Below are 16761 nucleotides of genomic sequence, written 5' to 3'. Positions count from 1 at the left end.
AGGCATAATGAAAATAGTAAGAGTCCAAAGAACCACTACACCTGCTCATGGGGTTTAGTGGGAAATTACCAATACGGAGTCAGGTAGAAATATAAGGGTATTTAATAGGGAAAAGCCTTACTTACAGAGCGACCTAGCCAGCCGGCGTGGTAGCAGTCTGTACCGCAAGAAGCAAAGTGAAACCAAAAGAGCAAACTCAGTCACACTACGTCACTCTGACCACGTCCTCACAAGCATGGTCAGGCACACCTGTAGCCAGCCCCTAAGTAGACATGGCTACAGCTTCCCCTACAATGGGGTTATGTGAGTAAGCACACACACTTTGAGAAAACAGTGGAATTAAAAGGCACGGGTTTCTAACTCAGTCCTGATGTGAGGTTGAAGTTAACAATGAGTTCACTTCTGAGGCAGAATCCTTCACACAGGTCTATGGGAAAGCATCCTCCTCCTGGCTTCTAGAAATGGCACCAGCGGCCTGAACCTTCTCAGCACCGACCAATCTTCTGGATCAGTTAAGAGCCAGGTCTGTACACATAGTAGCTCAAGACACACCAGCAGTTCATTGCCAATTACCAGTGCAAACATTTGTACTTCAAAGCTGACAAACAGGATAACTCTCAAAGATTCATCAGGTTTAAAAAGATTCCCATCCTGCCAAATGCTACCCTGCTATGTGAGCCTCACTTATCTATGATTGAAGGTGCCACCAACAGTGATTCCCATAAATGCCTCTCAAAGGGCAGTCTGCTCAAAATTCAGTGCCAGTGATACAGTTCCAGACAACTCATTCAAAGTTGGCTTTGCAAATGGAGGGGTGGGGCTTCGGATACTCTAGCAGTGACTTCTGAACTGGAACTTCCTGCAGTATCTCATGCCAATTCATTTTCATCTGAAAAACTGCTGAAGAGCCAAGACTGATGACAAGTAAGTTCCCTGAAGGGGGGATAATGGCTGTGAGCATAAGTGCCTGCCAACAGGGGCCACTAACCCTGAGACATCCATTCACTGTGGGACTCTCGGCCTGCTCTAAACCTAATCCCCAAAAGGTGATGAAATGGACACAGGGACATTCCAAAGTACTCAGACCTTTGATCTTTCTCTAGAAACTGCCTACTAATGAAGATAAAGTCAAATTAGTAACAAAAGGGAGATATTACTCAAATATGAAGCCATTATCAGCATATGAAAAGTCTTAGAGAGAATAGAAAGCATGCTCCCTTGCTGGATTACAAAGTAAACGCTCCACGTTTAGTCATTTTGGGCCAGCTTATGGAGACAGCACAAATCAAACAGACTAAAGCCATAATGTTTATTAATAGTAAATCCTCAGTATAGAATATCTATGCATCCTCCTAATTACTTCCACTTTATGAACTGTTTTTCTATTTAAAAAAAAAAAGCTCAAAGAAGTATTCTTTTTGAAGAACAAAGTTTCAGAGAAAGTGATTATTACAAATCCTTGGAGGATCCCAAAGACTTTAAAATCCATTTAAATTCGAATTCAGAGTATCAGGTTCTGTTCTGACACAATTCTTACATTTTTTAGAACAACTTTTCATTACATATCCAGGCAGGGATATGTTAGGAGGGAAATGAAGTGACTCTGATGGGATATGCTGAAATTCTTAAAAGAATCAATATAAACTGTCTGTCTGTGTGTGTGTGTGTGTGTGTGTGTGTACTATCCACAGGAAAGGGCTGGAATAAAATGATAATTATTACATTAGACTGGTTATATCTCTTCTCTGTGTTTTACAAATGGCCTATTCTATGACTACATCATTTCATAACAAAACTTATTAATGAAGAAAATTCAAGGTTACCAGACACAGTCAACTTTATAAAGTAATTTTCCAACAAGTAAGCAGAGAACAGAGGCATTCAACTAAGAGCAGGACAATGCTAGGAGCCTCCTTGGTCCCAGGGAGACCAAATCCATCAGTGGTATTTCCTGGTGGCACTGTCCTTGGAAACAGGAAGCAGACAGAGCCCCACCTTCCCTGAGGCACCATGGACTCAAACTAAGGCATATTCAGCAAGGACTGAATTTCCATATGTTTATCAGGCTATGTGCCTGGGGAAATCTCAGAGCACTTTTGAAATGAGCACTCGTTTCAGGTTCAGGGGAGGAAAATGAGACTCTTCTACAGACACCACAATGACCAATGACCGGTGACCGCACTGACAATAGAAGCAATGATAGATGACCACACCAACTCATCAGCATCCTGGTACCTATGGACTTAAGGAAAGAATAGGTATCATAATATCGACATGTACTGAAGGAGATCAAACTAGGAGCCTCATGCATGCTAGGCCAGCACATAATCACTAAGCTATGCCCTCAGCCCAATTCTTTTACAAATTATATTTCATAAATTAACTATATTCACTTAACCCACATCAATGAGGCTGTAGACATCTCATTCACCACTGGTAGCACATAGAGGGGATTCAAAATACTATTTTAGGAGGCTGTTTGGGGCAGTAAGTGCAGAATCTGTGTGTGTCTCATAAGATAAATACTTAAAACTCACTCCTGGAATTTCACAGCAGATACTTCACACGAGTAAATTGACCCCAGAAAGGGTTGTGAGTATTCACTGTATGTGTGTATGAAAATAGAAACCTCAGTAACAATTTCAGAGTCCATTCCCCAAGAAACACAAGTTTGCATGTCTGTGATTCAGGAAATGTGAGCAGGAGGCCCATTGGAGGCCAGCATGGACTACACAAGAAAGCAAAAATTAAAGTAAAATAAAATAAAGGCAAGAAAGAAATCATGATCTGTGTCCACAGGCTCTGTACAGGCTATGTGGCTTCCATCCCCATTGGAGGTGTCTGGAGGTTGTGCATCTGTGAATCCCACGGGTCCTCAGGCAGGGTCACAGCTGCTGGCTGGTGAAGAAGGATTTAGTCTCCCTGCAGACAGGATTTACACAGAGCGGACAGCTCAGAGTCAACTGCGTGGAGCACAGCTTGTTTGACTGGATGTGTGAGTATACCAAATCAGCCAAGGCCTGCAAGACACAGAGTACAGGGCCATCTGAGATGAGAGATCTGCTGGCCCTGTGTGCAGGGCACACCCTCCACTCATCCCAGGGAAAACTGCTCTGGTTGCTGTTTCTTTTCAACTGAGTTGACCAGAATTGTAAAACAGAGTCCTTTCTAGAGTCATAAGCTTAGGCAGAGTTAAACAGGAGTCTTTTGGAAATAGGTCCTTTTACCCCACACACTGCACCCTTTCACTGAAAGGCAGATTTAAAACAAGGCAACTGTAGGTGGGCAGAATTAGGAGACTAGGGCTACCTAAAGGAAAAAGGAGGAGCAGAGAAGGAATTCACTCCTAGTTTTGTAATTAATTGGAACTCCAAATGTACTAATATGTGAGAAAACCAATATTCTGCAAGAGCTTCTCAGAGGGACCACTCTACACTATGTTCTACTAAAACAGTTGTAACACGGCGGTACCTTAGAGAACAATGGATTTCCATTAAGAGACTCCGCTCTTCTGATGTTTTCAGCTCCACACTGAATCAAATGAGAATGGGAAGAAAAAGACACATTTTATTCTCCTTTCATTTCCTTTTTTTTTCTTTTTAAGACACTGAATGCTACAAAAGGTAAGCACAGAAATATACTCACACAACTCTGCCTGACCTTGAATGCTCGTAGACTGCTCATGGATGTTGGTCATGAGGTAGATGGGCAGGCTGACTAGATTACCAGAAACTACTCTTCTGTTTCTGTGTCACCACTGACACATCACCTTTGCACAAGTACAGTTATACTGGATGGAATTTTCAAGAGTGACTTAAGTCCACACACCATTCTTGCCCTTAGTCTACTTCTCTAAGGCAAACCTTACAGACTCTATCTAAGAAAATGTTGCTGTAATTAAGTAAAATTTTCTACTTGCTTTGATGCCAAGGAAGTGCCAAAGTGAAGGAAATTAATTTACAAACTCTATGTCATATTGAGTCTAAACTGAATCCAATGTAGAATTGGGTTTTAAAATAAACTCTTTATAGAGAAAAATCTAAGAAAAAAACGTGAGTATTGTTTAGTACCATCCTTTTCCCAGCTTAAAAAACAAAACAAACAACAAAAACCCAACAACAGATACAGCTAATTATTCTTAGATAATGGAGAACTATGTACAATTTACTCCATAGCTAGGATCTTCTCTTTCCCACCCACACTGAGATATGATCAGTTGCTTCATCTTTTAAAGGAGGAGCCCACTTGGGAAGCACACTGGTATTCAGTGAACATCCAGACCTCAACATGGAGGAGGTTCTACCTGAAAAAAAAAAAAAAACACAAACCATCCATGGCAGCCGAATAAGCAGTGTTAGTCATCAGTGGGGGGCGGACTAGGAAGGTGCAGCAGTAATGAATCTGTCCCCAGAACATTATTGGAAAAGTGGAAGCATTTATAGTCACAGGGCATATGATAGTAAAAATTAAAAAAAAAAAAACCCTCAAATGACATTAGTCAAGGATTTGCTTAAAATGAGAATAGGCATTTAATTGTATTTCCTCACTTATATCCAAAATATGTATTTAAGAAAATGGGGATTACAAAAATATGGATAAAATACTTCGTTAAATGTGGAGAAGCATATTTTAGAGTATGAGTGAGTTCTGCTCTTAACACAGCACTTTTGCAGCACCATCTGAGAACTTTATTATTTTTATTAGCAAAGGGCAAAAGAGCAATTTCTATTGTGGAAAAAAATTAAACTTTTAATGTTAGTTGTTTTATGCATACTATATTTTCATATCAAAATAATGATAACTATATGGTTTCCTTTATTCCCTACAGGGATTAATTTGTCAAACACTAATAATCCTCTTGATTACTAACTGTTAACAGTCTCTGCTTGTAATAAAATGAAAAAAAACATATGTTCAAACACCCTGTACTAATTAAGGCTTATTTTTACTGGTCTTTCTAGAATGTTTAAAAGTAGCCAAAGTCATGGTGGGGATACAGAGGCATCAATATATATAAGCCATGGGCAACAATGAAGCCTCATCTTTGCAAATTACAGCTTGCTCATAAACTACTGGTGATAAGAAAATACAGGCTCTCCTTCACTCATCAGTGTGTGACTGATGACTGGCATAGACACACAAATAACAGGAGTTGAAAGCTGGTTCCAATTCTGCCCCTACTCACCCTCCACACTGCCCCTCACTGACACCCAGTCCCAGAAGGGTGTAGTGTTCTCCAGTCAGACATGGGAAGGCTACAAGTTCTTTTCCAAGATTAAAGGGAGGAAAGGGCTTTCCTGAGTTCCCATGCTTCCAACTGCCCACAGAAACTGCAATAAGCCAGTGAAGGTTTCAGGCTAGCCCTTAGAAGCTACAAGATAGGTAAGCAACAGTTTTTCCCAACTCTGAGTGACACACCACATCCATCTTATGCCAACAGTGGTATTTGTTATTTCAATAGTCAGATTGATCACAACTTGTTAGCAAACAGCTAATTAAGTGAGTGCATAGAAGAGGTCAGCGGAATCACAACACACACAGCTTCTGTGTTTGTTCTATGCTCCTCTCTGAAATGTCAAAGACTCATACGCCACCAAACCCAACCAGAAACAATATAACAGCCCAAGAACTACTGCTGTAGCAAGTGCAGGGCATGAATTATAGACTAATAAACAATTCCCCTCAGGTTTAGTGAGATGTACAATTCCTTTCCACTAAAGATTTCACCTTCACAGGATACAGTAACTCACACTAAACAAAGTTATTAGACTCAGTGATACTGGGAAACATGGTTTGATAAAGGTATAAACTTCCCCTTCTACTGTTGATATAGAATTAATTTATGAAATATTATTCCAAATGATGAGGACCCAGTATGTATAAACACACCAAAAGCTTGCTTTCTCTCTCTCTCTCTCTCTCTCTCTCTCTCTCTCTCTCTCTCTCCCTTTCTCTCTCTCTATACACACATATATATATATGTATATATACATATATGTATGCATGTATATGTATATATAAATTTCTTTCCTCGTTTGCTTTTTTTGAGACAGGGTCTCTCTATGTAGTCCTGGCTAGGTACTAAGTAGAAGACTGGCCTTTAACTCACAGAGATCTGCTTGCCTCTGTCTTCCAGTGCTAGGATTAAAGGAGTATTCCACCACACCTAGTCCCATAAACAGTAAGTTTTTTCAATACTATAGTTTTATAGTTGTAGAAAAAAATTTCCCATTAAGATGAATTATGATGGGACAAAGAAGCCATATGGGTACACTTACCTTCTCAGCTAACACTTGGGAGTATTCAATATCCAGTTCATACAGGGTCTCAATGTGATCACTGGTAAATGCTATTGGAACCAAAAGGATATTCTTCCTCCCCCTCTCACAAAGCCCTTTGATAGCCTCATCTGTTTGAGGACCCAACCACGGTACTGGGCCAACCTATAAGAAAGAGGATCAATGCAGAGATGGAACATTTCTCCTGACAGGTCATTAGCATTTATCACCATGCCGGCCCCCACCTCCAACACATATACAGAGCACACATATCTGCCCATCTAAATGAGAGACCCTCTTATACTTCCTTGAATGGGTTTGAGTATTTTCACATCGAAGCTTGAATCCTTCTAGAGGCTGGCCCAATGATACAAATAGTTTCTTCCATTAAAGCTAAAAGTCAGATATTAACTGATAGAACTCCACCAGTCATTCCCCTTCTATTGTCTTGTTTTTTGCAGAATTCTTTTGGCCCACAGTGAGCAGCTAACTTACAGAATAGCTTGCCGGCATGGAAAAGCTCAAATTCCCATTTGTAAATAAGTGATAAAGCAGATTTTCAAGATATGATGGCCTGAAAATGTATAAGAGGTACCTACCTTGGACTGCCAAACCAGTCGGTAGGGGTTGGGGTAACCTAGCTCTTCCATGACTTTGTGGACAGTAGCACCTACTTCCTGGGGATAGGGATCTCCTCTGTTGACAACCTGCAGTAGAGACAAAGTGATACGTAGAGACCAACACTGTGAAGGGAGCCAAGATCACTGGCTATGCAGTGAGAAGAGGAATATGAGGAGCCACACCCCTCCCTTGCTGTCTCCTGAACTAATGACAATTGTATCTGAGCACTGTTAGGAAAGTTCCTTGGTTCCAATCATTTATTGGCCAAAGAACACTGTATTCAGTCAGCTACAAGATCCCAAAGAAGATGATGTTTGTGGAAGATGGACAAGGTCTACCCATGGAGATGGTTCTCTTTCCCTCCAGGACAGACAGAGTACAGAATGGCTGTACTCTGGTGGTAAACACTGGGGGAAAGGTAGAAGGAAGCAGTTCCTGGTTCAGATTACAAACTCTTCCCTATATGATCTATGCCTTCTACTCAATCTCTCTCCACCCTTCCCCGGCAACTGACAGTAGACAAATGATTTGTGAACAGTGAGGCTTGTGCTCCCAACAGGAAAGCCTATTAAAAACCTTTGAAGATATTCAGCATATATTTTATTTTAATTGCTTTCCCCTTTTGTGGAACACTGACTGCCTGACTCCGTCACCTTGCTTTACGGTGTTTATTACCTCCTGACCCATCATGCTATTTCCCTTCACGTTATGTTAATTATTTTTTTCCTGTTAATGTACATGGATAAAGGTGTTGTCTGTTTACTTCTTCCCCATATCTGATGTATATAAAAGGTGCCCAATAAATACTGTATCAATGAAATGAAATACTAAGAAAATATATTATGACATTACTAGTGGCCAAATAATCATTTAGAAACATAAATGTAGATGGAATGAAAGAAATACAAAGTTGCCTTTGGCACCGTATAACAATAACTGCTACAGGCAGGATGCACTCTAAGGCAGCTCCTGTGATGTTCCAGTATAAATATTCGCCTGCCCTCTCTGGAGCTTCGCTCTGGTACCTCGGGTCTCATCACACCTAGAATGGATCCTTGCAAAGATTTATGTGACACTAGAAAGGAGATGCAATCCCACCAAAATGAAACAGACAGACTTCCAAAGGGAGACATTTATCTCTAAAGCCATCTATTACTAATGCAGTGGCTTCATCTTGCAGGTGAGAGGCACAGTGCTTGACTCCCGTTACCATGAAGGAGCAACATAGTACCCTCTACCTGAGGCTGGTTGGTTCCATTAATTATGTGGTTCAGACTGATCCCATGTAAGGAAATGTAATCGCCCACGTCTAGGGCTTGGGAAACAGTGTTTTTGGGACAGGATTCTAGTTCTAAGTAGATGAAACTGGGTACTGAGTCCAAGATCTTTCAAATATCATACAGCACACTAGCATGGTATTGTCATGTTTCCTGAAATATAACAGCCATGACACAGAAGGTAACGTTTCAATGAACAACCCAGTATAATATGATGAACTAAGGGTTGAAAGCTGTATGCTATGTATTCTCTGGTCACACAGTGGTTCCTAGTTTTAGCAAATTTGAAACCATATTGGCTTCCTAGAATGCACAGGCTTCTGCTAGACAGAATCAGGCTTTAGTGTGAATGGAATTGTCTGCAGAAACTGCATAGTGCACTCCTTCCATACAGCAGACAAAAGCACACTTCGTTTAGCTGGTACACTTGTTGGAAATTCTTATATCTGGATGAATCTTCTAGTTATCATTTTAAAGAAAGCTACTAACAAGAGGTCTATTTGTGATATTGGGCATTGAATTAATTGCTGGGAGGTTTCAGCAAGCAAGGGCTGGGATTTTAGAATTCATTCTTGCACTGCACTGGGGACAGCATGGAGCCAGGTCCGTTTTACACATTTCCAAAATGAAAGAACCCAATCCTTTATCAGTAGGTCACCTAACAAAACATTTCTTACTTACGGACATTGGCAGGGAGTGGGCGGAAAACAGAATGACCACCTCGCTTCTCTTCTCCCTCGGAAAATGGTCCAGTTCTTTCAGAATGTGATCTGCAAAGCACTGTGGGAACCCCAAGAATGGGGGAGAAAGAAGGTAGTGAGAAGAGAGCAAAGAAGGGGAGGAAGGATCTCAGAAATGAGAGCTGTACCAAAAATCTCAGGGTAATCTTCCAAATCTGGAACTCTGTCTCTGTTTTTAAAAAATGCAAACGATACGGTCTCTCTGATGTGGTTCAGCTTTAGAATGGACAGCAATGGTTTCGGGGCCTAGGGAATTTGATGGGAAACTTCTAAAGCTCACTAATGGCTCTCTGCAAATGAATGCCGAGGAGGATCTGCTTCCCCTCGGGAAGAGCAGGGCACACTTCCAGATGGAAAGGAAACACAGATGGGAAGGAGAAGTTGTTTTAAGACCTCGCATTTGCTCTGTTAGCAGGAAAACAGCTTACGGGGTCTTTCTAAATCTTCCTCACTTTGGCTCTCAGGCATATAGCACATTAAAATACATTAGCCAGAAATAGGAGAGAAATAAGAAAATACTCATCTATTTTTATGACATCTCTCTTATAAGACCAGGATCTGCACCAAAGCAATCTTCCCCACAAGCTTCATGATGACAGATGACTGGCTGTACAACCCCATTAAACACGCAGAGGGGGAAAAGATGTGGCGATGTGAGCACTGGCTAGCCATATGTGTGAGTGTGGACTAGAATCCAGGTCCTTATGCCTTCAGACCTCTGTCCACCAGACCTGCTCCCTCTCGCTTCTAGTTGGCACTTGCTGATTCTCATGGGTAGGTGCTGAAACACAAGATCTGAAGAGACTTTCTTTCATCTTATACTTGAATCATTCCTGGCCATTTGACTTAGAAAAAAAATGTAGCAAAAGACACAAGTCAGTCAACTGATAGCCCAGGAATGTGACTGTAAATTAATTACACAGGAGTTGATCATCAGTGTTAAAATAAACTGCTGTGGAATTTTGTATTGTAGTTATCTTAAGAGAACAGCCCTGATCTCAAGGTAGGTGTGTGTGTGTGTGTGTGTGTGTGTGTGTGCATTATCTGCTCTCAGGTAGTTCAGAAAAAAATATATATGCAGACATATAAATATATACACATACAGAGAATGTATAAATGATAGGGCAAGTGAAACAAATGTTAACACATGAATACAAGAGTAGATGACAGTTCACTACAACATTTTTTAAGATATTACTTATTTTGTGTATATGGTTATTTCATCTGCATGTACATCTGTGCACTAAATGCATACTTGGTGCACACAGAAGCCAGAGGAGGCCATCAGATCCCCTAGGACTAGAGTTACTAATAGCTGTGAGCTTCCATGTGAGTGTTGGAACTCAAACTGTAGGTCCTTTGTAAGAGTGTCCAGTGCTCTCAACCATGGAGCCAACCCTTATTTTATTTTTAATGACATACATTTGTGTATGGGGGGTGGCAACATACATGTGAGTGAAGGTGCCTGCAGAATCCAGAAAAGTGTCAGATCCCCCAGAGCTGGAGCTGGAGCTGGAGCTGCAGCAGTTGCGAGGCACCTGTGGTGGTTGCTGGGAACTGAACTGAAGTAGTGCTATATGCTCTTAACCAATGAGCCTTCTCTCCAGTCACATTACCCTTTTAACTATTAATCTTGTAACTACTGTGCATGTCCAAATAGCATTTAAAGAATAACAGAAGCATATCAACTTGTAGTTGATGTCTTTTGACATCAATACTATAAGTTCAAAACTAGTCCATAAGAATACTAAGATATTTATCATTCCTGAACTCACACATCGTGGTAAGCAAACGCCCTACTGAGCAAAATGGTACCTAGAGATGGTATCTAGAATTTTGTTTGCCTCTCCCCCTTCCTTCCCTCACCTCCATATTGTAAGCTTAGGAAGCAAGGTCTCTCAGAAGGATCATTTTTTTAAAAGCACAGCCTACACAAGGAAGTCACTGGTAAGTTTATGTAGAAGCCAGGAACATACATTCACCACAACTACTCCAACAGCTGGATAAACAGCAGCATTAGAGAAGCGGTAACAGGGCTGGAGGGATAGCTCAGCCATTAAAGGTTAGGCTCACAACCAAAAACATAAGAGAAGCGGTAACAATATGATTATCTTGAGTAGCTACTACTAAAAACATGCAACATATGTGGATTTAAGGCCACATTTTTAGTGACATTTAGACTATATTTTTAGGGGATTCCCCCCCCCCCTTTTTTTCCTTTCCTCAGCTTGTAAAATTGCAAGTAAGAACACAGTTCCTTAGGGCTTGCAAGAGTCACTAAGCCATCTTCAGAACTCAAGCGGCATGGGCAAATACAAGTGCTACTTAAGTTACCTAAACCTATCTGCAGGATTTTCCGTGCACAGCCCCTGTGCAAAATGAAAGCAGCAAGGCCTCTCAGAGCCTTCAATCACACCATCCAGGAGGGCAGATAAATGCCTCTAAAATTCCCTTTCATTTTATGAACAGAGACTTCCTTGGTTAAGAGACCTTTCCATCTTTCTGCTTCCCCCTTTTCAAAGGGCTGAATTTTAATGCAAATCTAATTACTCCCTCGATCAGGGCAGGCAGATGCTGTGCAGACCTCTCTTCCTGAGCCACATGTCAGTGCAGACCTGAAAATACCCCTCCTTCCCAGCCAGAGCAGCAGTTGGGGCCTTAGGCACTCCAGCTACCCCTGGCTGGACACAGGAGAACGATGACCGCTGGACACACACACACAGCCCACAGCAACACCCATCCCTAGGGGACCCTTTTCCAGTTTTTACTCTAACACACATATTAACCCTTTCCCTACCCACAGGACACTGCTCTGGGGAAAGCCAGCCTGATTTTAATGCTGTCTAGCACCATCTAGTGGTCACAGGTTTTAAATGTTGCCAATCTTTTCAGGTATTTTGTCAGAATGTGATCAAAGAATATAAAATAAATCGAACAATAGTCCAAACTACTTCATATCTCTAGAACTAAAATAACTCAAAAGCAGAAACTTATGCAGACTAGTAAAACCTATCTGAATGACTCAGTACTTTTTTTTAACCAACTTCACGCTCATGGGTTCTTTTTTTTTAAAGAATAAAATAACACCTATTCAAAACTATTGGTTTTAGGGCTGTAATTTTATCTGATTCTTCTAAAATAAAGTACTCATTGGTAGAATATTACAAGGTAAGTGTACAGAAGAAATGAGAATTTTCTTTTGATCTATGAAACTTCCCCATTGAGCTGTTATTTTCTTTCATGCATCTGAATATGTATCTATACTATCTTTACTGTTCCTTTTGTTTGTTTTGTTTTGCTTTTCAAGACAGGTTTCTCTGTGTAGTCTTGGCTGTCCTGGAATTCACTCTGTAGACCTCCTGGACTCAGAGGTCCACCTGCCTCTCTGCCTCCCTAGTTCTGGAATCAAAGGTGTGCGCCACCACTTCCCGGCCTATCTTTACATTTTAATCCTTTGGTGTTTTAAAGGACTTAGAAAGTGGAGGATTTAAGTTATTTGTTGGTCATCCGATCTAAGTATATAAGGTAATGGAAATACTAGAATCGATATAATATTTAATGTTCTTCTGGTCACTGAAAAATACAAAACTCAAAATCTGACTATGGTAGTAATGTATAATCTGCAGAAAGAAGAGTGTAACCACATTAGCCTTAAGTTTATTGCCACTTTTCATGATAAGTAAAAAATCTAATGGCATGGCATTAATTCCCAGCATGAAATGCAAGCGAGAGACCAGAGGCTCCAAAACGGTCTCAAACAGAGAAGAGCTGACTCGAACTAGACTCCGTGAGGATGGAGGCTGCTGGCAGCTATACACACCTGGATGAGGAGGGGATGTGTGGGCCACCTGTCAATTGTGCTCCACTTCATGGTGGGCTTCCGTCCCATCTCGTTATAGTATCTGTAAATGGCATTTAAGCTGCTGCCTAAAATACAAGGGAGCCATTTAGTAGACACACTTGATTGTGGTGAAAATACAACACAGACGAGTAAGGGCAATAATTGTAAGTTCAAAGTAGGCAGCTGTGTCTATACAGAAACCCAGTCTAATTACGATCTTTTCAATACTCTAAAATGCATATAGATTTAACTACCCTGCAAATGAAGATCACTAAAGAGCAATCAATTTCAACAGACCTTCAAAGATTATTGAGGCCATTTCCACTGAGAGACATGAGGACTGCAAGTTTATGAAATATAAGCTATTGTGAATTTTCAGGGATCAAGTCTTAAAATTGAGAGCATGTAAAGAAAAGCATTCCCATTATGACCGGAATCAGCCCCATTACAGGCAGTGTAGGGGGTGAGAGAGAAAGACAGAAGTGGGCTGTTATCCCAGCATGCTGATGTTGCTTTGTGTCATTCTAGTACAGCTGTTTTCTGGTATTTTCCTTTATAGCTGTTTCACTTTATAAAGTCTTCACGTTAGAATATGCATAGAATATGCATATGCACGTTAGAATATGCACGTTAGAATTGCATAGAATATTGCAATTATATCTAGAGCATTTTGGACATTTTCCAGTCAATATTACAAGTTAAATATTTCTAAGGTTCAAACGGAAGCTTTGGGGCCACCCTTTCTAAAGGTGCAATCATAGGGCAAGCAGCATATCAAGAGGTCTAAAAGCCCGCATTTAATCAATTTTTACAAAATGTACCATTCCTTGGAAGAAAGGAAACAAATGCTGCCCTCTGGCAGGTAACCTAACAAGAGCTGTGTTTCTAAGTAAAAGATGAATATGATGACAATCCAAAGTCCAGGAGAGGAAGCTGACACTGGGGTCAAATTCTAATGCCTATAAAACCAACCCTAATGGGGGCCTTTTACTCAGTCTCACACAAAGCAAGCCCCAACATGTCTATGTCCTGCCTATCGCCAGCTTCCTGGGTTCCTTATCATAGGAATCATGGTTAACTTGCCAGTTTAAAAGGCTTACTCAGGACAGAGTCATAGTTTAATTCAAATTGTTTGCCCAGGCTAAGATTCAACTTGCATTAAAAAGAAAAATCAATGAACTCCATTTCAATGAGTAGAAACAGTGATGTAAGAGAATCTAAATTTGAGGGACAAAAATAATCCTCATAGAAATCAAAGTATCCCATCATATGCATACTGCAGATCTCACTGCACATCTGGACATCATTTTATGATGTATAAAATGGCTTCTGGGAGCCACATTAGCTCCGTCAAGTCACTGGACAACAGTCAATATCCTACCGGAAGAAATAATTAAGACGGGGGAAATATAAGTGAGAAAGATGTCATAAGAGATTTACAGAACTCACAGTTCCTGTTTAAAAGACACAGTTGCGAAAGGAGACTATTGGCCTCAAAGAATAAATGTGTTCCCTAAAGCATCCATAGCTCAGAACTACAGATGCTTGGTCCTTATACATGAGATGCACTAGAGAAAAGCCATGTGTGCCCCAAGCCCTGCCCACAGAGCAAGAACCATCGGTGAGGTAAAGAGTGCATCTGTTGCCACACAGATAACAACTGTAACTCACTCATGTACTTTGGAGAGCAGACATCTGTAAGTTGAGGGACATTTTGCAAAGCAAGATAAAAATACACCTTGAAAATCCTAAGATCTGACTCATTCCTCAATAATATATTACCAGGTATTTTAAAAGTATAGATTCCCACAGTAAATCACAATTCAAATTTCTGGGTGTATACAAAAGATTGGGCATTTTAACAGGAGCATGCTCTCTCTCTCTCTCTCTCTCTCTCTCTCTCTCTCTCTCTCTCTCTCTCTATCTCTCTTTTTTTCTCTCCACACACACACACACACATCTGTGTGCCTCAATATTTAAGACACACATACTTAGAATGTTTCCTCCATAGCCTTTTGTTCCTCCCTCTAGGTATAATAACATTAATATTCAAAGGCAAACTGGGAATACAAATGCGCTTATCTAAACCCTTGAGAGAATGCAAATATATTTGTAGGTAATAATGAAGCTTTACCTATAATTAAGAATAGAAGGGCAGGCATGGTGGCACATGCCTTTGATCTCAGCACTTAGAAGGCAGAGGCAGACAGATCTCTGAGAGTTCAAGGCCAGCCTGATGTACATAGTGAGACCTGGCTTAAAAAAAGCAAAAAGCAAACAAACAAAAAAGAATATACGTTTTTTTAAGCTTTTGTTTCCGTTTTAGTCAAATATACAGGGAACAGCAAGGAGTGATGCATCCCAAAAACCAAGAACACAGAAAAGTTTGTAATATATTAATTTGAGTCCCCACATTTGGTTTTTGTTGTTTTGTTTTGGTTTGGTTTGTTTGTTTTTGAGATAGATTCTTACCATGTAACCTTGGCTGGCCTGGAACTCACTCTATGGATCAAATACACTCTCAAATACAAAGAGATCAGCCTGACTCTGCCTGGGATTAGAGGTGTGAGCCACCACACCTGGATAGGATAGATTTGAAGTTAACCAGTAACTAACCCACAACGAAGACAGGCACAAAAACAAAAACAGCAGTATTTTCCATATTTCCATATCAATACTTCTGCTTTCAAAATGGAAACAGTTTATCCCCTTAATAAGAATTTCAAGGTAGACATAAAAATAGTAAGGTTATGATACAAACCTAGAAAGTGATGAAGGTTTGTTGCTGATCTTTTAACCAACTGTATTAAAGTAGCAACCAATTGAAGCCACGCCTTCCACCCACCATTTGTAATTCTCAGCTGACAGGCCAATAAATCCGGAAGCACATGAAGCATGGGATTTCAAATAGACTGCCCTGAACTCTTAAGTGTCAAGAAGACACCTGACCAGATCTACCAGATCTTCCATTTAAATTGCAAATTCCTTCAAAACTCAGGCTCCTGGGCTAACTCTGCCAGGGTTCTAGCCACCTTTGAGATGTCCTTACCAGTAGTGGAGCAGCTATACTGTGGATACTGTGTGAAAGCAATGGCCCTTTCTAGGCCATCCCTCTCCATCTCTTCAATTGCTTCTTCTGTCAAAGGATGGACGTACCGGAATCCAATATAGTATTTGTGAGGTGCTATTAGGAAGCACAAGTGGGAAGGAGAAGGTATTAATCTTTATATAGATTCCTCAGAGTCACCAACCATAATGTAATGGCCAGAATAATGAACAACTAACCCAGTTTTCTACAATGCTGATACGGTGAGCAAGTTAGGCTATTCCTGGCATCTTGTCCATGTTTTTAGTAGGCACAGGGGCACTTGGTTATTCTTTGAGATCAACAGTCCTACCCGCCTAACTTTTATTAATATGATCATCTTTAAAATGCAAGCTTTTATTATTTTTAATTTATTTATTATGTATACAATGTTGTGCCTGCATGTATGCCTGCAAGCCAGAAGAGGGCACCAGATCTCATTACAGCTGGTTGTGAGCTACCACGTGGTTGCTGGGAATTAAACTCAGGACCTCTGGAAGAGCAGTCAGTGCTCTTAACCTCTGAGCCATCTCTGCAGCCCACAAGCTTTTATTATTAATCACATGTTCTCATCGGGCATAAAGAGACTGAATAAAAGGGAGCAGTAAAAAACCCAAAGCTAGGCTGTGGTGGAGCATACCTTTAATTCCAGCACCTGGGAGTCAGAGGCAGGAAGATCTCTATGAGTTTGAGGCCAGCCTGGTCTATAGAACAAGTTCCAGGACAGGCTCAAAAGCTACACAGAGAAACCCTGTCTCAAAAAACAAACAACAAAAACCCAAAAAACCTAATACCTAGCTGGGTGAGGGGGCACGGCCTTTAATCCCAGCCCTGAGGAGGCAGATCTCTGTGAGTTTGAGGCCAGCCTGGTCTATACAGCAAGTTCTGGGACAGCCAGGGTTACACAGTGAGACTGCCT

At 40.8% G+C, this 16761-nt stretch overlaps 1 protein-coding gene across 2 annotated transcripts in view; it reads right to left on the bottom strand.

The window, feature by feature from the left end:
- Nucleotides 1–1289: 1289 nt before the first annotated feature.
- Fech (ferrochelatase) overlaps nt 1290–16761 on the bottom strand; it is a 32954-nt gene continuing 17482 nt past the window's right edge. The window contains exons 5-11 of one of the 2 annotated variants that reach the window (XM_027402756.2): nt 15807–15941; nt 12737–12843; nt 8858–8956; nt 6878–6985; nt 6279–6443; nt 3472–3531; nt 1290–3020 (exon numbers count right to left, since the gene is read on the bottom strand). In XM_027402756.2, coding sequence (XP_027258557.1) covers nt 2886–3020; nt 3472–3531; nt 6279–6443; nt 6878–6985; nt 8858–8956; nt 12737–12843; nt 15807–15941 — 809 coding nt within the window. In that variant the 3' untranslated portion in view covers nt 1290–2885. Of the gene's footprint in view, nt 3021–3471; nt 3532–4004; nt 4304–6278; nt 6444–6877; nt 6986–8857; nt 8957–12736; nt 12844–15806; nt 15942–16761 lie in introns of those variants that run through there. The other variant, XM_027402757.2, reaches the window with a different exon arrangement.

Source organism: Cricetulus griseus, chromosome 2 (genome assembly GCF_003668045.3).
Source record: "Cricetulus griseus strain 17A/GY chromosome 2, alternate assembly CriGri-PICRH-1.0, whole genome shotgun sequence".
In the NCBI taxonomy this organism is placed as follows: Eukaryota; Metazoa; Chordata; class Mammalia; order Rodentia; family Cricetidae; genus Cricetulus; species Cricetulus griseus.
The sequence above is the reverse complement of the archived record's forward strand: the minus strand, read 5'-3'. Positions and strand labels throughout refer to the sequence as shown.